General features: G+C 51.1%; 7 protein-coding genes across 7 annotated transcripts; 2 read left to right on the forward strand and 5 right to left on the reverse strand.

The window, feature by feature from the left end:
• Window positions 1-827: 827 nt before the first annotated feature.
• hrdA (E3 ubiquitin-protein ligase HRD1) lies at window positions 828-3,284 on the reverse strand (the record flags this gene model as incomplete). The annotated part of the gene is made up of 3 exons (XM_020202707.1): window positions 828-2,966; window positions 3,082-3,186; window positions 3,261-3,284. 3 exons carry the CDS (start codon window positions 3,282-3,284, stop codon window positions 828-830), a joined length of 2,268 nt encoding a protein of 755 aa, XP_020054531.1.
• Window positions 3,285-4,170: 886 nt separating this feature from the next.
• On the forward strand, window positions 4,171-5,913 carry ASPACDRAFT_61726 (putative MFS transporter; the record flags this gene model as incomplete). The annotated part of the gene is made up of 2 exons (XM_020203692.1): window positions 4,171-4,434; window positions 4,522-5,913. The coding sequence occupies 2 exons, from the start codon at window positions 4,171-4,173 to the stop codon at window positions 5,911-5,913; spliced, it is 1,656 nt and encodes a 551-aa protein (XP_020054532.1).
• A 1,085-nt stretch (window positions 5,914-6,998) lies between these two features.
• Window positions 6,999-7,836, forward strand: ASPACDRAFT_61727 (putative GPI anchored glycoprotein; the record flags this gene model as incomplete). The annotated part of the gene is made up of 3 exons (XM_020203693.1): window positions 6,999-7,127; window positions 7,199-7,380; window positions 7,440-7,836. The coding sequence occupies 3 exons, from the start codon at window positions 6,999-7,001 to the stop codon at window positions 7,834-7,836; spliced, it is 708 nt and encodes a 235-aa protein (XP_020054533.1).
• Window positions 7,837-8,026: 190 nt separating this feature from the next.
• ASPACDRAFT_79751 (COP9 signalosome complex subunit 1) lies at window positions 8,027-10,347 on the reverse strand. Its single transcript, XM_020205484.1, has 4 exons — window positions 9,876-10,347; window positions 9,763-9,807; window positions 9,418-9,698; window positions 8,027-9,341 (listed from the first exon to the last, which is right to left on the reverse strand). Exons 1-4 carry the CDS (start codon window positions 10,003-10,005, stop codon window positions 8,277-8,279), a joined length of 1,521 nt encoding a protein of 506 aa, XP_020054534.1. The 5' UTR covers window positions 10,006-10,347; the 3' UTR covers window positions 8,027-8,276.
• Window positions 10,348-10,789: 442 nt separating this feature from the next.
• On the reverse strand, window positions 10,790-12,215 carry ASPACDRAFT_79753 (uncharacterized protein; the record flags this gene model as incomplete). Its single annotated transcript, XM_020205485.1, has 3 exons — window positions 11,817-12,215; window positions 11,651-11,745; window positions 10,790-11,582 (listed from the first exon to the last, which is right to left on the reverse strand). Coding segments are annotated over exons 1-3 (577 nt in total), but the record flags the coding sequence as incomplete, so codon positions are not given.
• Window positions 12,216-15,840: 3,625 nt separating this feature from the next.
• On the reverse strand, window positions 15,841-18,355 carry ASPACDRAFT_53188 (putative choline transporter Hnm1; the record flags this gene model as incomplete). The annotated part of the gene is made up of 13 exons (XM_020202708.1): window positions 15,841-16,010; window positions 16,101-16,285; window positions 16,360-16,491; window positions 16,560-16,617; window positions 16,693-16,905; window positions 16,974-17,001; window positions 17,057-17,080; window positions 17,146-17,333; window positions 17,418-17,606; window positions 17,663-17,839; window positions 17,940-17,990; window positions 18,052-18,132; window positions 18,244-18,355. 13 exons carry the CDS (start codon window positions 18,353-18,355, stop codon window positions 15,841-15,843), a joined length of 1,608 nt encoding a protein of 535 aa, XP_020054536.1.
• A 524-nt stretch (window positions 18,356-18,879) lies between these two features.
• On the reverse strand, window positions 18,880-21,056 carry ASPACDRAFT_79758 (sn-1,2-diacylglycerol cholinephosphotransferase). The gene is made up of 6 exons (XM_020205486.1): window positions 20,811-21,056; window positions 20,627-20,730; window positions 20,440-20,565; window positions 20,338-20,381; window positions 20,209-20,286; window positions 18,880-20,155 (listed from the first exon to the last, which is right to left on the reverse strand). The coding sequence occupies exons 1-6, from the start codon at window positions 20,836-20,838 to the stop codon at window positions 19,243-19,245; spliced, it is 1,293 nt and encodes a 430-aa protein (XP_020054537.1). The 5' UTR covers window positions 20,839-21,056; the 3' UTR covers window positions 18,880-19,242.
• Window positions 21,057-21,156: the final 100 nt, after the last annotated feature.

Raw genomic sequence — 21,156 nt, forward strand, 5'->3', positions numbered from 1 at the left:
GCGGGCGGGCGGAGGCGGAGCTGGCGTCAGCAATTGGGGCTGATGACGAGACTGTACCGCACCGCTAGACGATTGAACCCTCTTCTTTCCTCCCCAAATCGGCACAAGTCAGTCGCGTTGCATTGACTCCATATATGTATGAGTTCCTCACTCCCTTGGTAAAACTCGATTCCTTGAACCATGGTAGTACTTCAATTATAAATTACTACAGTACATATGAAGTCTAATATTCTGTACATAGGTGGGTAACTTATGTACAGTATTGTAACTTACACAATCCCTTCGACGGAAGTCTAGATGCGAGGCACCGATTTCTCCTCCGACCAATTGCCGTCCGAATCACAGGGTGCAGCTGCACCTTGCATTCTCCACCTTTATTCCAACATTGTCGATCGTCGTCTACGAAGTATAAAGAGGCAGAATGCAGGAAGTCGAAGACACGCACACAATGAATGGCACCGATTACTAGTACAGCAATGTTAATTGCACAAATGTTTTATCCCAGATCTGTGCATACAACAAGAAGAATCATGTGCCAGGGTACAAGCAGTGAAACATAAGAGGACTTTGACAGGAGGCACATGGCAAAAATTTGGAACTGAGGGTAGCTGGGTATGAATATGAGTCGCTTCGAAAACGCCAGAAAATAAGGACATCCTATGGTGAAGGATTTGCAGGGGGGGGGGATGTTGACAACACCATTGTGATGATACATAAGCCAAGAACAGAGTAGATTTGGTATGATGGAAATGTACTGGGTGACATATGGGAGAGGTTATGAAATGGAAGAGGTTCTGAAGTGGGAGAGGGGAGTGAGTATCTATCTATCACACTTCATCGTCATCGAATACATCCTCTACTGTCGCGACCCGCGCTTTTCCCCTTGACGGCGATCCCGACGACGATCCCAGCGACGATCCCGACCCCTGCTCACGTTCGGAACGCTCCGTATCGTCAGCTTGTGTCTCGGAGGCCAGTTTGGTCCATTGCTGGGACAGTGACTCGATACCAGTCTGAGTTGCTGCAGGAGTCGAGGCAGATTGCCAGTTTGGCAGATCCTGAGGTACGGAGGGGCCTGGAACAGCCGCGGTCTCTTGGACCGAATTTGAATTGTTGGATTCAATTTCTGTCATGGGAGGTGCGGGGGGTATGATTGTCTTGTAGGCAGTAGTAGGAACGGAGGGGTTACCCACTGGTGTAGATTCTTGACCAGGTGAGTATAGGGGTGTTAGGGACCAGCCTTCGGGAAGACTTAATCCCTCTGGGAGTCGGGAGTCCCCAGCCCTCATGGCAGGTGTTTCAGGATCCGACACGAATCGATGACGCTCGGCTGTGGATGTCACCGGATATGACAATGCAGAACTTGAGAGACCCGGTTGAGATTCAATAGATTCAGCCGAGAGGCCGCGGAGCCGCTGAAGTTCCGTTTGCAGCATTCGCACAAGTTGAAGTTGCTGAGCTGTGACACGTAGGCTGCTGATCTCTTGCAGGATCTGCTGTTCCACTTGCTGCAATTGATTTTGTACGTGAGCCACACTCGAAGCCGGGTTTTGAACTGTTGGAGTCGCTGGCGGTTGCCCGAACCCGAGTCCGAACCCTATCTGTCGAGCATTAGGCGCAATAGCATCATTTGGCCGCTGCATTGGTACATTTCCCTGGTGAATTTGCTGCTGAAGATTGCGAAAAAGATCGCCTCTTCCTGCACCAAAGCCGATTCGGAAAGGTCCGAATTGATAAATTCGGGCTCGCGGTAATCCCTCCACTGGTGCATTACGATCGAGTGGTTGATTACCAAAAGGCTGATTCTGCTGCCCGCCAGCGTCGCCCCCGGGGTTGCGGTTGCCAGCGTCGCCGTGCCCCCGTGGTTGGGGTGGAGCAACGACTGGGCGTCGACAAGTCGGGCAATTCTGCTGCCTTTCGAGCCAGCTGCGAAGACAAGCAAAATGTAAGATGTGGCCACAAGGGAGCTTCTTCGGACGAAGGCGGTCAGATACCCGACCTTGCTGTTGTGTACCTTCACCTCTTTCCCCAGCCCGGTGCCACTGGGTCATCTCCTCGCGGCAGATGATGCATACTTCCTCCCGAGCGACCTCCTCAGCGGTAGCATCAGGATAGCGCTCGTTCATGTCACGTGTCGCATTACGATACCGGACAAAGTCCATGATGCGGCGTCCGAACGAACGGATCGTAACAACGACGTCGCGTAATATATGAATGGGCAGACCGTAGAAGGTGAACAAAATGGCGAAGAATGTCAAGTAAACCGTAAGTTTGAGGAAGTCTGTCAGAAGGTCAAGGTAAAAAATCCACCGGCCTTTCTCTTCCCACCCTGGCACGTCCAACTCCATCTCGTTGACGTCGTTTTCATCCGGTAGACCAGGCAAGGTGCTTGTCTCTGCGGACTCGGCCTGTTGTCGCAGGGCCTCGTCCCGCGCAGCCCGAATCTCTTGACGGCGTTCTTCCAATCTGGCCTTCAACTGCCGGTGGCAAATGTAGAGTTCAACCAATGATATGGAATATCGGGCGGCGGTTGAGCTTGACAGAATGGTCAAGACAGCGAACTCGAAGCCGAACATGACCATCATGTCGGGTCGTGCTTGTTCAAGAACCGTCTGAACGCAGTATCTCAGCATGAACACATTGAACAGGACTGATATAAGTAAGGACAGAGCGAGCCGGAAGTGAAACAGGCGTGGATTCGCAGGCGGCTGCTGTTCGAGGTATTCTACGCGGCCCTCCCCGATCCAGCCCCAGACCTTGCCAACGAGAAGAGAAACGAACATGACCAGAAACCACCCTCCCAGCTCTCCACGAAAGATCGTCATCGCCAGACACGTTTCAGTGACAGCGAACCATGCTTTCTCATATAGCTGTTCGGTCTCGATGGGTCGGAGCGGTCCATAAAGGAGACGTTGGAGCCAAAAGAGGAAGAATCCAACGGCTAGAAGGCATACGTTCATCAAAATCTGGGAAAGATTGATTAGCCAGTCTGCACAGAATCGCAATGACAGATTTCCCTGTGCGCTTAGGGACGCAACGTGACCAACCATGCAGCCTGGGAGTGGAGGGCAGAAGTTATACCATAAGATTTGCGCTACTTTGCGAAAGATATACACATGCGGCATAAAAGTTGGCCCTTTGATGTAGCGCTTTCAGAAACACACCGGTGGCCAGGGCAGTCGAAGCCTATTTGTGGTTGCGATTCAAGCGGATCAGCCTGAGCACAAACGGCCAGCATTATAGGAACAGAGCTAACTTACCCCGGCGTAGACGGCGAACCTCATGGCCAGGAATTGACGGGTATGGACGACAAGCTCCCGGTCATTGGCAAGGACACAAGGCAAAGGATTGACGGTGCGAAATTTAGAAGGACATTGATTGAACTATGCGAGGATGGAGGAGGGGAAGGCCTTGGGAGGGGACAGGATGGGGGAGGCAGTACTTAGTTCTGGACAGCTGGAGCAATCGGCAGTCATTCCGCCCGCGCTCGGTGATGATGCCAGTTGACAATCTGCCGTCACCGCCTTGCGTCAACTTCAAGATTAACTAGTGAATTGACTTGTTAATAACTAAGTAAGTTAAGTTAACTACTTAACTTACCTCAGCGGCGGCTGACTAACGATTTAGTTGGCGACCACAGTCTTATTTCGTCATTAATTATCATCATGACTTGGATAGTACACATGTAGTAAAGTCAGTCCTGTATTATCGCATGCATACCTATGGCAGCTTGCGTCTTTGGCGTCAATCGTGGACTTGATTTCTATTTACTGTTTCAATTGGAAGGTACATGTGGCACTTGAGTATTAAGTCTGAAGAGACTCCTGCTCCACCTCACCTGTCCTTTATCTCTGGAACACCGACCAGCGCTCCACCGGGCCGACGCCTGGTCACGTGACTGCTTGTGAGACATTCCGGAGTAGCACCACCAGACCGGTCTATCCAGTCAGAGTCTATGTCCAACGTTTCACAGACCTTTACAGACAACAGTGGCAGAATTTGACCGCAGAGAACCTGGCTTTGAAACAGAGGACTGATAAATACAGAGAACGACTTTGTGTATGTGTCTTTGTGCGTCGTTAAGACGAAAACGAGGTTGCCCTTGATGCTCGTTTGAGTAGTACTACAAACAATCCACCACTCTGATCTCTCAAGACATGCTTTGCAACCATGGCTAGGATGGCATCTCAACGAACGTCAATTTTTACCGCCAGCCGGTTGCAAATATGCACATACTTGCTTGGAGTTTGCCCCTTTTCAATTGCATTTCTAGTTTTTCTCAATTCGTCCGTTTCCTTCGTGGTCACGGAACTTCTCGGCCTTGATGCGGGAGAAGGCGATGCTGTTGGGACTCTGGGATTCGCAGATGAATTACTTGCCTTGATTGCTTGTCCCCTCTGGGGAGTGCTCTCAGATCGAGTTGGAGTCCGTAATGTGAGTGTTCTTCCATGGTGCTGCTATAACTTCATCGTATCTTCCTAAGAGCGCACTACTACAATTACTCACATGTAATTGGTTTAGGTTTGCGTGACTGGTTATGGAATCATCGCCATCGCGTTGGTCGTATTTGTTCAGGCGAAGAATGTTTATCCTCAGCTTCTCTTAGGTCGTTTACTCTTCAGTCTTGGAGGCGCAGCGGTATCGACCATGGTCACGGCCGTGCTTCCAGCTGTGGTCAGATCGCCATCACAGTCACAGCCCACCGCATCGAGTCGTGTGGCTGAGAAAACGCCATCCTCCAAGCTAGCTGGATATGTTGGAATGTGTGCTGGAAGCGGTGCACTAGTCGCCCTCGTTGTCTTCCTACCTCTGCCATCTCGACTTCAGCAGTGGGGAGTCTCACCACCACAATCCATTCAATATAGCTACTATGTTGTTGCAATCGTGTCTGTGTTGGTTGCTGTTCTCTGTTCTGTAGGGTTGAGGCATCTTCCCGGGGAAGAAGGCAAAGCCTGGAGCTCTTTATGGGCTCGGGGCCGACGGGAAAGGCCGGAGGACATTTGTGCGAGTGACGACCGAAATACTGATTCTAGCAAGCGACACTTGCCGTACTTCCAGCAGCTTGGCGCTGCGCTGATGCTAGGATTCCATAATAGCGACATTTTCCTTGGCTATGTGGGCGGTTTCGTGGCTCGGGCATCATCTGTCGGAATCTCGTTATTCATTCCCCTAGCGGTCAATCACTATTATCGACAGTCTGGTTTATGCCAGGGCAACAACGGGGATGGAATGGGCTCCGATGCTGTCAAGCAATCATGCCGTAAAGCTTATGTGCTGGCTTCAATTCTGACCGGTGTTTCTCAGCTCATCGCGTTGGTGGCGGCGCCGATTTTTGGGTATATGTCAGAGCGGTCGCGACAATATCCGATGCCCCTGCTAGGGGCATGTGTGTCAGGGGTGGTCGGCTATATCACGTTTGCACTGCTTCCCAGTCCGGACTTCAGAGCGCCCCACGGTGGTCCCGGCGTCTTCGTTGTGATGGCGCTAGTTGGGCTCAGTCAGATTGGGGCCATCGTCTGCAGCTTGTCTGTCCTCAGCACCGGAATACTCCGTATGAGTGCTCAATGCCGGGTAGGAGATGGATATGGTTCTTCTCCATCCACTCTCTATGGCGAGGAGACCAACGACGACCTGGTATCGGCCGATGAGACAGAAGGGGACCAAGAGGAGCAGGCTCTGTTGACTTCAGCTACGGAACAAAACCAGCAGCCCCTGGCGCACCTGAAAGGTTCCATCGCTGGAGTTTATTCCCTGTATGGCGGCGCAGGCATTTTGGTCCTGACCAAAGTCGGAGGATTACTATTCGATGTCCTCTCGTCGGGGGCTCCGTTCTACATCCTGGCAAGCTTCAATGGATTCTTGCTCTTGGCGGGAATAGCCTGTGGGGTTGTTAAGCACTCGAAGACCTGCTAGGCTAGCAACTGAGATGGTTGGTTGGAAACTCGGGAGTCGGAGTTGACGGCTCGAGTTAGATCTGGCGGTGATGGCGGCGGCAGATTGAGCTAGGGCAGTGAAAGTATGGGGCTGCGACGATTTCATCTTCTCTCATTTTCTCTATTTTGGTTGAGCGGGAGTGCTGGTCCTGCTGGAGTCAAGGACGGACCCCTCAGCGACTCGACCCACAAGCCCTTTTTTCTCTAGGGAACTTTCTTTGTCCGCATTGGGTACTTGGAAAAGAATTGATTGATTCTTACTTTCTAGTGCTTACACATGAGCCGCGAACATGGAGGCTGAGTGCCTCAGCCCACTTGACAAGCAGGGGTCCGATTCATGCGCGAGTCTCACGAAATGATGGTTTCAGCCCCCAAATGCGCGCCCGGTGTTAGTGGACACTTAGTGGCTGCTTAGTTCCTGGCGGTTCACTTCTTGCCGGCTTCTCTAACGGTGGACAAGAAACTGACTTCAGTCGTCTATTCTTCCAGTACCATCAATCATGGAAGCTCATTGTTCATTAGTTTGTGCTCTAACTTCCCTAACCGATCATTTGTTTGCTCGTCTGGACGTCCCCATGCGGCTAAATCGAGGCAACATTTCGCGCATCGGAAAATCGGATCACGTCGAACCAACTCTAATCGCCTTATGGCTTTCATGGCTCCACGCCAAAATTGGCGATCGGCCAGGGTCCGACCAGTGAGCTGAACCTCCCACGAGGATTGCCGCCCCCAAATGAGAGGGTCTCGTTCTGTTGCAAACATCGCATGCCATCCCCAACCAGTCGACAACAGCCCTCGACGAGGCTCAGCCCTTGTCGCACCAGCGAGAGGGAACCAGTTGGGACAAATCTATAAGAAACGGCCCTCGCGCGCCTTTTCGCCCCCAACAATTCCCTTTCCATACTCAGCATCCCAATTGCACATAGCATCGTTGTCCTTTCTCCTGAAGCTTTCACCCAAAGAGCATCTTGTTTACCGTTGCTTGCCTATAAAATATCTTGATTCCCCCCTTTCTTCTGCTCTATAACACTCTTTTGGAATTCATATCCTCAATCCACAGTCACCATGCGTTTCCAGATTGCTTCCTCGCTGGCCCTGTTGGCCTCCGTTACGGCCGTTGTTGCGGATGACATCATCAACGTCTATTTGCCCGACACTGATGATGTTGGTCTCGCCGGAAAAGTGATTGGAACTGTATGCCATGAAATCCCTTCAGATGCATTCGCTGTGCCTCGGTTACCCAGAACGTATCTGACTGTAAATAGACTGGTGGTAGTCTCACCACTCTTGTTCTGGGCTGTGCTTCCACGACTTCCTCTGCTAGCGCTGCTACTGCCACCTCCGATGATGATGATGACGACGACAGTAGCTGCGACATTGAGGACGACACCTACACCCTCACGGTAGGCAGCTCCACCTACGGCATGGGCTTGTCTTACCGCGGAACGTATGTGACCCTTCTTGCTCTATACACCAAGCTTTCTTGTTGCTAACACTGTATTCCAGTACATACTCCCAAGGCTGTACTCGCACTGGTACCACCTACTTGAGCTGCACCACCAGCGCCAGCGACTCCGAAGGCCCCAGCTCCTCCTCCGCCATCTACACCACTCCCCTGACCGCCATTCCTATCACCATCACCGGTTCTGCCTCTGCCTCCGCTACTGGCTCCTCATCCGGTGCCGCCGCCACTGCCACCGCCTCCGGCACTGGCTCTGCTTCAGGCAAGTCCACTGACTCTTCGTCCGCCAAGTCGACTTCCGGCTCCTCCGATGCCTCCGGCTCCAGCACCGCTGCTGCTAGTGCTAGCGCCAGCAGCACCGATAACGGTGCCCTGCCCTTGGCCACTGGCAGCTGGGTTGCCGGAGGTGCCGCCATGATGCTGGCCTTGGCCATGGCTTAAGCCACGCTCCACTCCACACTCTTGGTCGACGCCCCTTTCCGGTTCAATTTATAAACTATGACCTATGGCCGGTCAGTGTATCTATAGAGACTTGCATTCATTCGGGAAGGATTTGAAGCTTGTGCAAAGAGCCGAGCTTGCTGAGTTTGGAAGGAGGGAGGGGAAGGAGAGGATGACGCTACCTATTGTTCATGTACAATGTCACTCTGTGCGCTTACTCTTTAAAATAATGTCATTACCACTATTTGCCATTAATTTCCACTACACCGGGGGAAAGGGGTTGAGAGCCACACTGCAAAGGACACTATGTCGCAACTTCCGAGAAAAGATTAAACCCGTGCAGAGAGAGAATAGTACGAGTGATGTAGCACCACTGACTACTTGGCTTAGGTGATGACCTATCTGCAACATACGCGCCCACCCCTCCAAAATCACGGCTTTCATTGGAACAACCCCGCGCCCCGAGACAAGGTGGCGGACCCAAACCCGTCGGACCTCTTACCACGCATTTCCCTGGGCTTGTCGTCGGCCCGGACCTCCAACCCAGCCCGAATGATGTTGGTGCGTAACAAGCGGATGTGTGCCTCTTGCAGATAATCCTCCAGATCATTGAGAACGGTTTCCTGCAACTCGGTTCGCAGGTCGACCTGGTTGGCGACCAGCACCTTCTTCTCCAGATCGATGCGGGCGTCCAGCGTGCCATCCTGGATTAGCGTGACCAGCTCCTGCACGAAAGGGTGGCTGAGGTCCATGTCCGCGTCGCTCTGCTGCTGGCCACCGCTGCTGCTGCTGCCGCCGCCGCCGGCGGTTCCGGTCAGGGTGCCGGGGGCGAACATCTTCGACATGGAATCTAGGGTGACGCGGTTGAACGGGATGAGGTATTGCTGGATGGACTTGGTGCGGATGCGAGTAAAGAGGGTGTGAACGTGGCGTTGTAGGTGGATGTCGAGCAGGTAATCCGCCCTGTAGGCCTCGAGGATCTCCAGGCAGGAGCGGAATTTGGAGTTACAGAAGAAGGCGATCGCGCGGCGGATCTGGGGCTCCAGCTCTAGGAAGTTGCGGAAGGAGTTGTTGTCGAGGACGCGGTGCTGGAGCTCGTGGCGGTCCATCGACGCCAACGCGCAGAGCCCACCGTACACGGCCACGTCGTTGGAGGTGAGCACCTCCGTGTACGAATCGCCGAGGCCCGGGTCCGTGTTGAGGAAACTGTTGGCTGCATCCAGGTAAGACCCTGAGTGCAGCTGTGAGAGGCCCAGCGCGGCGGACAGCTTCGGCTGAACCTTGGACTGTTCGTCCTGTTTCGATTGCAGATTGCGTAATCGGTGAACGTTGGACTGCACGCTCAACCAGTCGCCTCGTTCGATCGCCACATTGATAATCTTGAAAAGCATCGAAATGATATGCGTCGGGGTCGTGCAGTAGTCTCTCATGCGAGAATATGCCTTGGATGCCGACGTAAGATCGCCGATGAGGTAATAGTGCTGGCCCAAATCTTCATTGCCCATCTATAGTACACAGGTTAATCATGTATGGCCACACTCCTCTTAGAATCCCCAGCGGCGAGGGGACAGCCATCCTTACCCGTATACTTTCTTTAATCAAGTTGTTCTTGTAGCCCTTGAGTTCATGCTCTAACCTGTCTGTTTCAGCCTTGACGACCTTTTGCATGTGGTCCACCCAGTGCGTGTCAAGTGTAGCCTCGGGATCATTTGGCGCCACCTCTGCAAGAGCCCGCACCGCTCGTTCGTATCTGGTGACATCTTTGCCACTTTGGGCTTCGGCAATTGCGGCTTTCAGTGCCTCGACGGCTAGATATGTTGAACATGTGCCGATGACATATAGTCGATTGTACCTGGTCCGGCCTGGCGCCGAAATGCCGGTCAGCTTTGATGAGGATGAGCCGAGAGCAAAGTAGTAGTCGCCTACCAGTATAGTTCGCGATGTATGATTCCAGTTCGAACTTCGGAGGATCTTGGGCGTGAAGGCTCGTGGTTAGTGTTCAAACGAGCACATACGCACTGGGAACGGGTGGTTCTTACCTTCGACCCTGATATTCAAGCCCAGCGAGGCTCCGCTGACGCTGTCCAAGTCAACATTACCACTACCCGGCCCTTGGCCCGTGTACGCGGCTGAGGGCTCGGTATGCCCATCCGTTGGTGGGTACTCCATCCCTCCAACACGTCGTCAGCACTGCTGCCGACGAGCAAGACAGTATGAAGCAAGCCCAGAGTCAAAAGATATCTCTGAGATGATGTTTTGAGCCCAAAAGTGCGTCGGGGAGAGGAGAACAGGGCAACAGAGGCAGCAACGAATGTCGCGAGACAGTAGGTGAAGTGGGGAACGAGCTGATTTTGGAGCCTGGAGCGGAGGTGATTCTAGATTATTGGTACAGGCTGTTGCCAATACGTCATGAAAGCATATAGACCTGATATCAGACAGCCCAAAGCAGGAAAGGAGTCTTCTGAACGGTAAATGAACGTTCCTGCTGGTGGTGGAGGGTGGTTGAAGGTGAGCTAACCTCGCTCTCTCTCCCACCAAGTCATCGGTATGGCGGCATCATTTGGCCCGACTTATCAGCACCGCTGCATACCGCCCGGGCCACCGCCTTGCAACCATGACCAATCCCTCAGGAAATCATCCGGGTATAGCTCCCGAGTCGGCATGACCTCTAAAAAAAGACACTGTCCTATAAGACGGTATGTATGGAGGACTCAAGATGGAGCCACATACTTGTGATAATGTTGTATTTTGCTATCACCATGTTTCACCCGCCATAGTATCCGCACTATTCTTCTTGCTCTTGGCCTTGTTCATCTGCAGAATGCGCGGTCTTTGCAAGATGTGTGAAGGGTGCATGTCGAGCCTAGCTCAATATGACTGATCCACTAGCTTTAAGTTGTCTTGCTTGAAAAGATTACAAATCGATACTCATGTTCTGGGGGACTGTCTTGATGGGCTGAATTGAGATTAAGCATAAGCATCCAGCGTAAGTGAATCGTTTGATCAAACCAATCTATCTTATGGCAGGTTTCGAGTCTGGTGAAATGAAACGCTCAACTCGTGAAGTATGATTTTAACCTGCGCTGGATCTGACTGGATCAGCAATAAATGGTCATCATTGTTTCATCATGGAAGAGGATAGCTCATAAACGGTAGCACAACCATTACACAAGAGAAAGGAAGAAATCGCTGCATCGTGAATTGAGCAAAGCACCAAAGCGAAAGCAGTAGCCGATGTCCGACAAAAATCGAAAGCTGACGGATATTAGATATTACACTAAGATGCCAAATGGATTCCCACACATTATCAGAAGTGCGACGGGCGGCGGCGGCGGCTGTATCAGGGACCCCTGTAGCGCGGGTTGAATCTAGATCAAGGTCGTGAATCCGGCCAGGAATGCACCCATAACAGTCACCAGACCGTAAAGCTGAGTCATGTCTGTCGATGATCGGGCTGCTGCGCCCTCATCGGGCACACCAGTGAAGGGTGCCAATGAGGTTGTGGTGGAAGCAGCAGTAGCAGCTGGAGTTGAGTTTGATGTCGAAGTAGTATTCACCCGCTTGGGGTCCTGCGCACCACAAGGGTGCTGGCTGCGGCAATCCGATTGGCAGATGGAATTGCCGTTGCAGTTGGTGACACACTCATTGTTCTCTTCTGTGCACAAGAAGTACGGGATCGTCTGAGAATATTGCGAAGAATTCGGGCTTAGGCCGTTACTGCAGTCACAGACATAGTACAATGTTTTCTGAGAGCATTGATCCAGGTGGTTAGACATACTCTGCCAGCAAAATTAAAAAGAATGGTATCACTCACAGGATTGCAAGTATTCTCCTTTGGCTGGCTTGTCGTTCCAGGCAATTGAAGACAGAGGAGCGGGCATGATGAGGTCTGAGCCTTACACCATTGAGCTTATCCAAGTAACAAGGTCAGTATCGCGGGAAATCGCATAGTCCTCATTGTTAGCTAGGTGACGACATACTTCTCGTATCGATTGGAATGTCATTGACATTGATATTGTAGGAAGAGTTCTGTCCGTTGGCAAGCAGGGCCAGGGAGGCGACAGCAATCGCAGAATGCAACAGATACATGATAGCAGCTTTAACTGAGAGATTAATGACTCACGAGCTATACTTTTCGGAATAGAGTGCCTGTCACTGCAGGGTCCCAGCGGTGATCTCCTGGATCTTGAACAAGATCTTCAGAAGGAAATGCCAGACGATGGAGACCAGAGGATTTGGAGCAAGCAAGAGAGAGAGATAGGAGTGGGCTTACAGCAATGAGATGGGTCAAGAATGATATGTCAAATCTGGGCCAGGGTCCAATGTGAGAGATCCTAGATCGAAGGCAGTGAAGCAGATCCTGGAGAATGGAAGGGGGGTGGGCAAGGGTTCAGGATTTAGGATTTCAGGAGATCAAAGGGTGAAGAAGACGGGGTTGAGATTGGGGATTGGGGATTGGGGAATGAGGAATCATGCTGGAGGCTCAGTATATGTAGTTTGTCCAACATCTTGTCTCGTACCACTTGGGTTTGTTACGCGAAGCGAGGTCGAGGTGGCGACGCTATGTGTTGATTAAGCTCCAGACGGGATGCTAATGGAGCCAGCCATCCAAGAATGCAACTGGTATAGTATAGTACTAGGTAACTAGTGCTGGATGGCCGTATTGCTAGTCGTAAGTTGGCTGAGATAAGTACAGTAAGTTCATTTCGTCTCCTCCGTAACTTCCCCGAGGTCCGTGGCAAACAAGCTAGTTAGCTAGTCGGCTGCCTTCCATGGCGGGGTTCATGCAGATAGGCTGGAAAGAACTGGGACTGGGAGGGACGGCGAAACATGCTCGTTATTTTGTGTTTGACTGGGTGAAGTGAGTTTTACAATCAGTCCCAACCTCAACGCGGAGGAAGAGGAAGGGAAGGGGGCGAAGAGGGAGGGGAAAGGAAGCCTGGAGGGAAGAGAAGATTGCCCGGCAGCATCAGGAGAGCAGAGAACCTGGTATGTCGATCCGGGGGCCACTAGCCGATACGACTGACTGACTAGACTACCGTAGTATGAGTATTCTAGACAGTTAGACAGTCTAGTAAGTACGGACGAAGTCCATACAGTACTGTACACAAGCAAATACACAATCACTCACCCTTTTATCGTTTTCAGGCTGGGATGGTGTTACTATCTTTAGTTTATTACCCTGGTGGCTGGCACTGGGCTGCATGCATTGCAGGTGCATCCGTGACAATCATGGTGATATCTGAGGATCTATGCAGTGCTGAGTAGGAGGAGGAGGATAAGGAGGTGGTGGTGATGGTGGGAGCATGTCTCAGTGAGATGGTAGCCTTCGAGTATCGCCTCTTACTAGGGGGAAGCGATGTTTTTCTTGAGAAAGTCTTCGTTGTCCATCATCCGGACAAAATGTCTCAGTTGCAGAAGGGTAGGATCCCTCGCAAACACGCTGATTGGGGCCGGACCCTCTTGGCTTTTTCTAGTCTGGACCCTGAAGGCAGCCTAGACCAGAAAAGGCATTTTATCTCCCTCGGGCCACTGGGCCAGTTTCCAATTGCTGGCTCTTCCGACTCGCCGGCACTCTTCAGACTTCGCAGCGTAGCCAGTCTGTCTTCAAACTCGCTGACTTGTCAGCTGGAAATGGCGTGGGGGGAGTCACCATTGGATATTATCAGAGACTCGGGCAATGAAGTAATCATTAAATGAATTACACAACTTAATTCAACTCAAGAACCCAGTACCAAGTGTAGTGTACTAAGTAAAATCTGTCGTCCTTGGTTTGTTGTTCTAACTTCTCACATGACTCGCCGCCTTTCTCGAGCAGTAATTAGTAGTCCCGTGACTGGAGGTGGCTTGGACTGCCCGGGATGGAAGCTGCGGGAAAGTTGCCCGGTGGTGGTGCCATGGCAGTGGCAGTCGTCCTCGTCGCCGTCGGAGTCTGCCGAGGATGATCGCCGCTTCAATCATCAGCCGTTCACCAGAGACCGTTCCTCAAACCAAGAGACACTTATGACGCTGGCACTGAATGACTAGGCACGATAAGCGCATTTCTTGGTTCATGTATGTATGTCCCACGGTCTGAAACATTTTCAACTATCTTATCAGCTCCTCTTCCCGTGATTCAATTCCCCCGCACTTCCTTCTCTCCCCCCCGTTCGTCCCAACGTACAGTACTAGTCTACCTACCGGATAACGCCCTGGACGTGGCTTGTTGTGACCGGTCATCGATGATTCTGGCATGCATCTGACTGTATTCTGTACGCCGAACGGACACAGACCCTCTTCCCCCTCATTCGATTCCTCTGCTTGGAACCACGGGAAAGCTTCGAAGACTATTCTATTCAGTCTTAGTGGACATTGAGTTTACCCTGGGTTAATCTCCGCTACTGGTCATTTTCCTCCTTAAGCTTGCATCGTGATTGACCTGACCTATTCTTAGTGACAGTCCGGATCGTCTCCGCCAAATCTGCCGAGTGACATTTAGATGGATGGAGCCAGCGAATGAGGATACTGGCCTCGTGCCTTCGCCGCACCCAAACTCACCCTCCCCCCAACCTTCGGCTACCTCCAGCACGGACGACACCACCCTGAATCTACCCATCAACGGCGATGATACCCCTTTGCTTCAAGCTCGGGATGCTTCGAGTAATGAGCGCCCGATTTCCGGGATAGTCCCTCCATATTGGACTCATCACAGAGCTGCTTCCAGAATCTCCCAAATATCTCTCGACGCTGGCCCGGCTATCACCCTCGAGGACCACACGGAAGATCCGGAATGTGAGACTAGTCGTGGACTGTGGGCGAAGAGCGTCTCAGTGGATGATTATGTTGTTGTTCAAGGAAAGACGGGGATTGGATCGTACGTAGTCTGGAATTGCAGGGTTCAAACACTTGATGTGAGTTTGGGCGTATCAAAATTGCGCTGCTGCTACTCTGAGCGCTACGGGACATTGGTCGAGTGCTAATAGCTGCTCCAGGGGGGCCCTATCACAGTGCGATTGAGGGAAGCTTTTCGCATTCTCCCCTATAGCCAAAATTACCTAATGCTTATTATTATGTTCAGGTATTCCGAGTTCGACGACCTACGACAACGCCTCATAGTATCATTTCCGCATGCCAAAAACGCCCTTCCTCCCTTACCTCCTAAGAGTGTAATCTGTATGTGTCGCGCAAGCTGCATGAGAAAGCATACCAGCTCACAGATCCCTTTAGTCAAGTTTCGTCCTAAGTTTCTTGAATCGCGTCGCGCTGGTTTGGAATATTTTCTGAAGTGAGTTGCGCCATGGGTGGCAGAATTGTGCACGGATGCGAAGAACTGACATTGTGGTTCAAAGCTGCGTTCTACTGAACCCTGAATTTTCTAGCTCTCCGATTGTCAAGGATTTCCTTTTTGGACGGACGTGCTAAGGGGATCCTGCTGTTTGCCCTTAACATAAAGAAACGCCATCCTACTACAATCACGACATCAACGAATATGAATATACCTATTCACACCTGGTTTCATGTCCTCGAGAAAGGAGGCAGATATTCATTTACATATATATGTTGCATCCAACACCATGTGCTGACCCAAACAAACCTCCGGGAAGATTTTAGCAACCATCGCCATCAGTCATGTTTGGCCTTATTTGGACATAGTCAATATCACAGACTCCGTTGGGGATGCACTGTGATAGATATTTGGCAATGGCTTGTATCGCTTCGATACAGTCAGCCTTGACCCATCACTTTGCAGAAATGTTTCTACGGGACTAGGGGCTCATGTGATGCGTCCCCGATATTTGGAGTGACCATCCGAGTAATGTGTTAGCGATTCGCTCCCGCCCCGAAGCCTATACCTTCGGGGTGCATGCGTTCTACGTGCTTCCCATTACTCATGATCTGGAACTATTGAGGCCCGGAGCCTGTTTAATTATATTCAGCTGCACATCACTTATAGTATCGAAGTAGCATGACGCGTGAGCCTCATCCTGAGTCGTCGTACCTCACAAATCCTCATAGCTAGCGCAGCTAGCTTTTCTCATCGGCCGCAATGACCACTGATGTGTGTGCTGTCTCGCTATCATGCGCCTTTACCTTTTGCATGTGCTTCGAGTATTTCTTGCCCGCAATGAGCCACCACAGTAGCTCGAGAAACAAGAATCCACCGACACATACACAAGTATAGTTCATGTTCGATACTATTCCAGCTAACTGTCAGCCAGCGGGCCCTTATCTTTTGTAGGCCGCTGGAGACGGCCTTCTCCATAGCAACTGGGTCGTCCACTTACCGGTCACAGGCATCTCATAAGGGAACGAAAAGAACACGATGGCAAAAATCAACCAGGCCACCGTGAGGATATTGACCGTCATCCCCATGGCAAAGCTTAAGGCAAAGGGGCCGTGGTGCATGGTCTGCCGACGGAGCAGCACGTTGGTCAAGATCGGCACAAGATAAGCAAAGTTGTTGATCGTCCTGCGTTGCGATAATGTCAAAACCAGCCCCGGAGCTTCCAAAATCGATTTCAGGAATGAGTGAAGCTTACATACACTGCAGAACTCATCATGGAGTTGAAGGCCGTGCTAGAGCCCAGATAAATGCATCCCAGAAGAGCGACGATGATGCCGACAACTAGCTGGGCGTTAACCGGAACCCCATATCGAGGGCTGACTTTTGAGCAGCTGCAGTGGCCGTCAGCATATATTCCTTTCGCTGTTGGGCATTGGCAAGGCTTCTATCAGAGACTCACAATCTCGAGAATGGAAGACCCCCGTCTCTAGCGAACGCCCAGAACATTCGCCCCGTGCCTGTTTAATGGGAAAGCAGTGTTAACATGAATACCATGAATACCTACTTGGGGCTTTCAAGGGTTAGGCACATACTCAGCTGCGAACCAATCATACACGGGCCCACCGCCACCCACAAGAGAAAAACAAGCGCAAAAGCACCTCCTCGGCTCTGGGTCGCCTGGCGAAAAATCTCCGCCAGAGGCAGGCCCGTGGGCGAGTCGGCAAGAGTTGTGTAGTCTTGGACCGAGAACATCAAAGCTAGGAGATAGGACAATCCGGTCACAAAAGCTATGCCAAGAGTGCAAGCTTATCCGGAGTCATGACACCTGTCAGCGAGACTGTATATAAACTCGGCATTGATAATGGTTACTCACCCAGAGCCAACGGAGCATTCCTTCCAGGCTGCGAGAGGTCAGTTCAGCGCAGCCAGCGCCCCCTGGGGAGGGCAGGTACATACGTTTGGCATCTCCTCTGTAATATGCTGTTTATGAAAAGTCAGTCAGAAGCTTCTTAGATCAAGCCAGTCTGGCAGGGTATGACTCTTACCGTGATCCCATCTAGGCCACCTAGAGAATACAGCGGATTTACCAAGCCGGTGATGAAGCAAATGACATTATTCTCCCACCCAGTCTCGTTGATCCAGGTGCGGAAAACGAATTCAGTATCATTATGTTTTGGGGCCGCCGCCGCCACAGTAACGAGGATGGCAAGCCAAGCCAACTGAAGATAGCATACTTTATCGATCGTGAAACAGGAAGGAAAACGTCAGTTCTTTCGCAAGACACAGAGGACTTAATCAGCCCAAAACCTCCACTTACACGAGAACTTGTTGATTGCAGGCATCCACTTATTTCCAAACATGACAATGGCGGACGTAAGAAGATTGAACCCTTGATATGCCACGAACGTCATCCATGGCTGCAGCACGAAATCGGTTTTATATAATCCAACGAGGGCCATGAAGTTGGATGCGTAAACCAGGTTCGTCGAAGCCGTGGTGAAGATCCCTATCAAGGCAGTTAGTACTGGTGGTTGTAGGGAAATCACCTTGGCTTCTGCATACATCCAAAGACGGTGCTCCAGCCGGTTGCGAAGCTCAACACATCGCTATAGCGATGGGGGGCTATCGCTGCAATCCAGTGATACATCCCACCTTCCACCGGATACGCCGAGACAAATTCCGCCAAAGACGTGGCCAAGAAACACTGCAGGATGAAGACCAGGATGAATCCGTAGATTACTATACGAGTCTCAATGGTTAGCTCATGTTGGTTGAATCTTCCTCTTTTGCTTTTGTTTCCATGTTACCAGGAACGGTGGGGGGGTGGGAAGCTGCATACATGCGCCAGGTCCTCCCGCATTGATAGAGGTGATCAACCCCAGTCCAAGTCCTATTGAAAAGGAGATTCATTCAGCCAATAGATCAAATTTCACATCTCCCACTCGTCATACCTGTCCAGGAAATGGTGCAATTGGCCGCTAATCCAATCAGACTCCATACCGAGAAATGGCGTTTGAGCTCCTGTTTATGTCCTGGAGGAATGTCGAGAAGTTAGCTTGAATGACCGCCATCATCGAGACTCAGTCAGAACTTCCACTCCTCATGCGCAGAGGGAAAAATGCATCCAATTCAGACATACGTACCCATTTGCGCCAGACGCAGCTCATCTGCATCCTGGACTTGAACGCTGCCGGGCCCATAGTCGTCAAATGGCCGCGCGGGTACAGGCGCCGAGGCCGTCTTGGAATCACCCATTTTGGCGCGAGGTGAAGACTTGATGTGCTCGAGATGGATGTAGAAGCCCCCTCAGAATTTGGAAGGAAGGAGGAAGGGGAGAGGGGGAGGGGGACGAGTGCGTTACTCAAGGGATGTATGCGCGTGAGAGGGCCCTCTAACTACTAAGTATAACCCCATTGTTTTCACCTTATCAACCTTATCAGGATTGATTGGAGGGTCTGCTTATCGCTCGGTGGCAGAGGCACCGGTCATCTGGGGAAAATCGCCGGTTGGCCGATGAAAAACACCGGAGGATAAATGGGTCTGAAGTTTGCAGGGCAGTGATCTGAAGCAACGGTACGAATCAGAGGGCTTGGAAGGTGGGCTATCTGCCGAGGAGGTATTCGGACTAAGGTTAGGTAGGTAAAGCGTACTCCATAGATGAGACGATAATCGCATTAGATTGAACCGAGGTCCTGGACTATACCAGAAAAGGTTGAGTCTCTGCCAAAGAAAAACTACCATTTCTAGGGCTCAACAAGATGATGAAAAATTGAATCTTTGCAAGCCATTAATATTATACTGTCTATGATCTATATATACTGACACCTGTCCTTCACCAGACCTTGCTTGTCCTCGTGTCCCATTTATTGCAGTCATAAGTTCATCAATCGGTAGGCCAGAGACATTATGGAAGAAGAAGACATGAAAATCATTGAGCCAGGACTTTTTATACATCCCCGGTCGGTCGGGTCAAGCGACCGTTTGATTGTGCATATCACGAACAAGCTCGACCGAGGGTTTCGCCTTGTGTATTGCACCACAATGGGTTATCGAAGAAGATGATGAAGCGTCACAAGTAAAGGGCGTTTTTTAACGGGGTTATTCAAGCAGTTGAGCACCGTTAGTTCACCGTTTTGCTTCGATCAATGGCTCTTGTAACCGCCTTTGCTGGGGTCGGCGCTAGGGTTGAGAGGAGCAAGTGTGCCCTCTCCAAACTCGCGATACGCCTGTTCTCTCGCGACGGACTTGTCACGCCGGATGGTCAAGCAGTTGATACCCAAGAAAGTCGTGATTCTGTTGATGACCAAGAATGCCCAGTGCATGTACGCGACGAACGCCACAAAAAGGTAAAGACGTAAGTAGAGTAGCTCGAAAGATGCGCTCACCATCGGAAGGCCCAGACGTGGTAGATTGGCCAGGATAGCACCTCCGATAAGTGGTGCCTGCAGCACCGTCCAATACGGGAATGGCTGTCTCAACAAATGAGCAAGAATGATCTTAGTCGTCATGCGTCCAAAGACGAACGAGATGGTCCAGCAATACAGAACCAGTCGGTTATGAGCTAGCAGAGTCGAATACGGAGAGAAAAGCCAGGCAAGGTTGCAACCAGTGAAAACGATCATGGGTACCCATTCCTTGAAGATAGGGGTAATGGGCAGGCCTTGTTTCCGGCGCGCAGCCACAACGTTGAGGACACAGCCAGGAAGGTGGCCAAGGAGAAAAGACCCAAGAAGTATGGGAATCCACAGGTCCTTCATGGAGTTGTTCCCGAAGATTTGCGGGTAGTTCAAGAACTCAACGATCGGCCGGGACCAGATCTGAGGACCATAGACACCTGACGCGATCATGATCGCAATCGCGATAAGCAGACCCTCGGTAGGACCGTTAAAGTAACCGAGGTAAAGGGTGTGCGTATGGTACGTTTCCCAGGTCGAGAAATACATAGCGAGGCACGGAACCAGAGCTGTGTATGCACCTAGTTTGGACGAACCGTAGCCCATCGCCGCCGTCTCAAGCAAACTAGCCAGGGTGCAGTTCAGCGAATCGATGCCATGGCTGCCTAACGTTAGTTCCCCATTGTCTTATCAGAGATAGACAAGAATGCTTACTCAAAAAGCTCGCCCAAACCACTAGAGGTGCCGGTTCTGCGCGCTTGTTTCCCATCGACGTTATCCAGAGTGGAGTACCTTGCGCTGGTCAGTGACACCAAAACGACGAGATCAAAGGTGCAGACTCACATCCACATGCCAAAAGCGAAGCTGTAATATAACCAAGAAGGACCCTTCGCGCACAACTGTTCAGCTTCGCGGAGATGGTAGATTGTAGGGTGGTGCTCTTACTGGGCCCACAAGATCCGGCATATAGATCTCTATAAGCATCACGTTCCCAACGATGAAAAGAAAACCCAGTAAAGTGACCATATTCGGGGCCAACGAGAGTGGTAAAATCTCAACAAATGCATTCCACTAGTCGGAAGTTCTGAGGGTCAGACAAGCGGGCGAAGGCGATTAATGAGGGCAACCTTACGTAGTGCCTAAGTATATAGTTCGAGATAAAGGACTTATCGACGCTTTGATACTTGTAGCTCTTCAGGGGCATCAAGATATCATCGGAAAGCGAGTCTTGGATCGCTACGAGATGCGCAGGGCCAATTAGCTCTACACAAGCGTAGGGCTGGGGAAAGTACTCAAGTAGAATTGCATGGACACACCTTGGATCCTTCTGAAAATTACGCTCATTCTGGATTGTTATATGTATGACGAAGAATGTCTCGGAAAAACGATTTAGAATAGTCAGATATGGCGCATTGCGCGGTATGCAATTGAAAGGAGGAGAATAGCTCGCGAACAATCACGGATCCTCAATGTACCGATTGAGCCTCTCTACTATTACGTAGTGCTGAACGCTGGTGCTGAACGCTGAAAAAGCAGCCAAGGGCAGTAAAGACGGGGAAAAGAGAGTCCTGTCTTGAGTCTGCTTGAGAGGAGGAATGACTCTGGGCGGAGAAAAAAAAGGAAAAGGAGGGCCTCGGGTTCCAAGTTGGATGATCCCGGCTA

This window comes from Aspergillus aculeatus (assembly GCF_001890905.1).
Source record: "Aspergillus aculeatus ATCC 16872 unplaced genomic scaffold ASPACscaffold_11, whole genome shotgun sequence".
Taxonomy (NCBI): Eukaryota; Fungi; Ascomycota; class Eurotiomycetes; order Eurotiales; family Aspergillaceae; genus Aspergillus; species Aspergillus aculeatus.

Excerpts from the sequence above, each read along its gene's own strand:
- ASPACDRAFT_79758 (XM_020205486.1), bottom strand. The coding sequence starts at position 20,838 with ATGAGCGTAATTTTCAGAAGGATCCAAG. Across the intron at positions 20,566-20,626 it reads ACTATATACTTAGGCACTAC|TGGAATGCATTTGTTGAGAT; the intron begins GTAAGGTTGCCC and ends ACTTCCGACTAG. Across the intron at positions 20,156-20,208 it reads GGTTTGGGCGAGCTTTTTGA|CCATGGCATCGATTCGCTGA; the intron begins GTAAGCATTCTT and ends AACGTTAGGCAG.
- ASPACDRAFT_79751 (XM_020205484.1), bottom strand. The coding sequence starts at position 10,005 with ATGGAGTACCCACCAACGGATGGGCATACCGAGCCCTCAGCCGCGTAC. Across the intron at positions 9,699-9,762 it reads ATACATCGCGAACTATACTG|GCCGGACCAGGTACAATCGA; the intron begins GTAGGCGACTAC and ends TTTCGGCGCCAG. Across the intron at positions 9,342-9,417 it reads TGATTAAAGAAAGTATACGG|ATGGGCAATGAAGATTTGGG; the intron begins GTAAGGATGGCT and ends TGTGTACTATAG.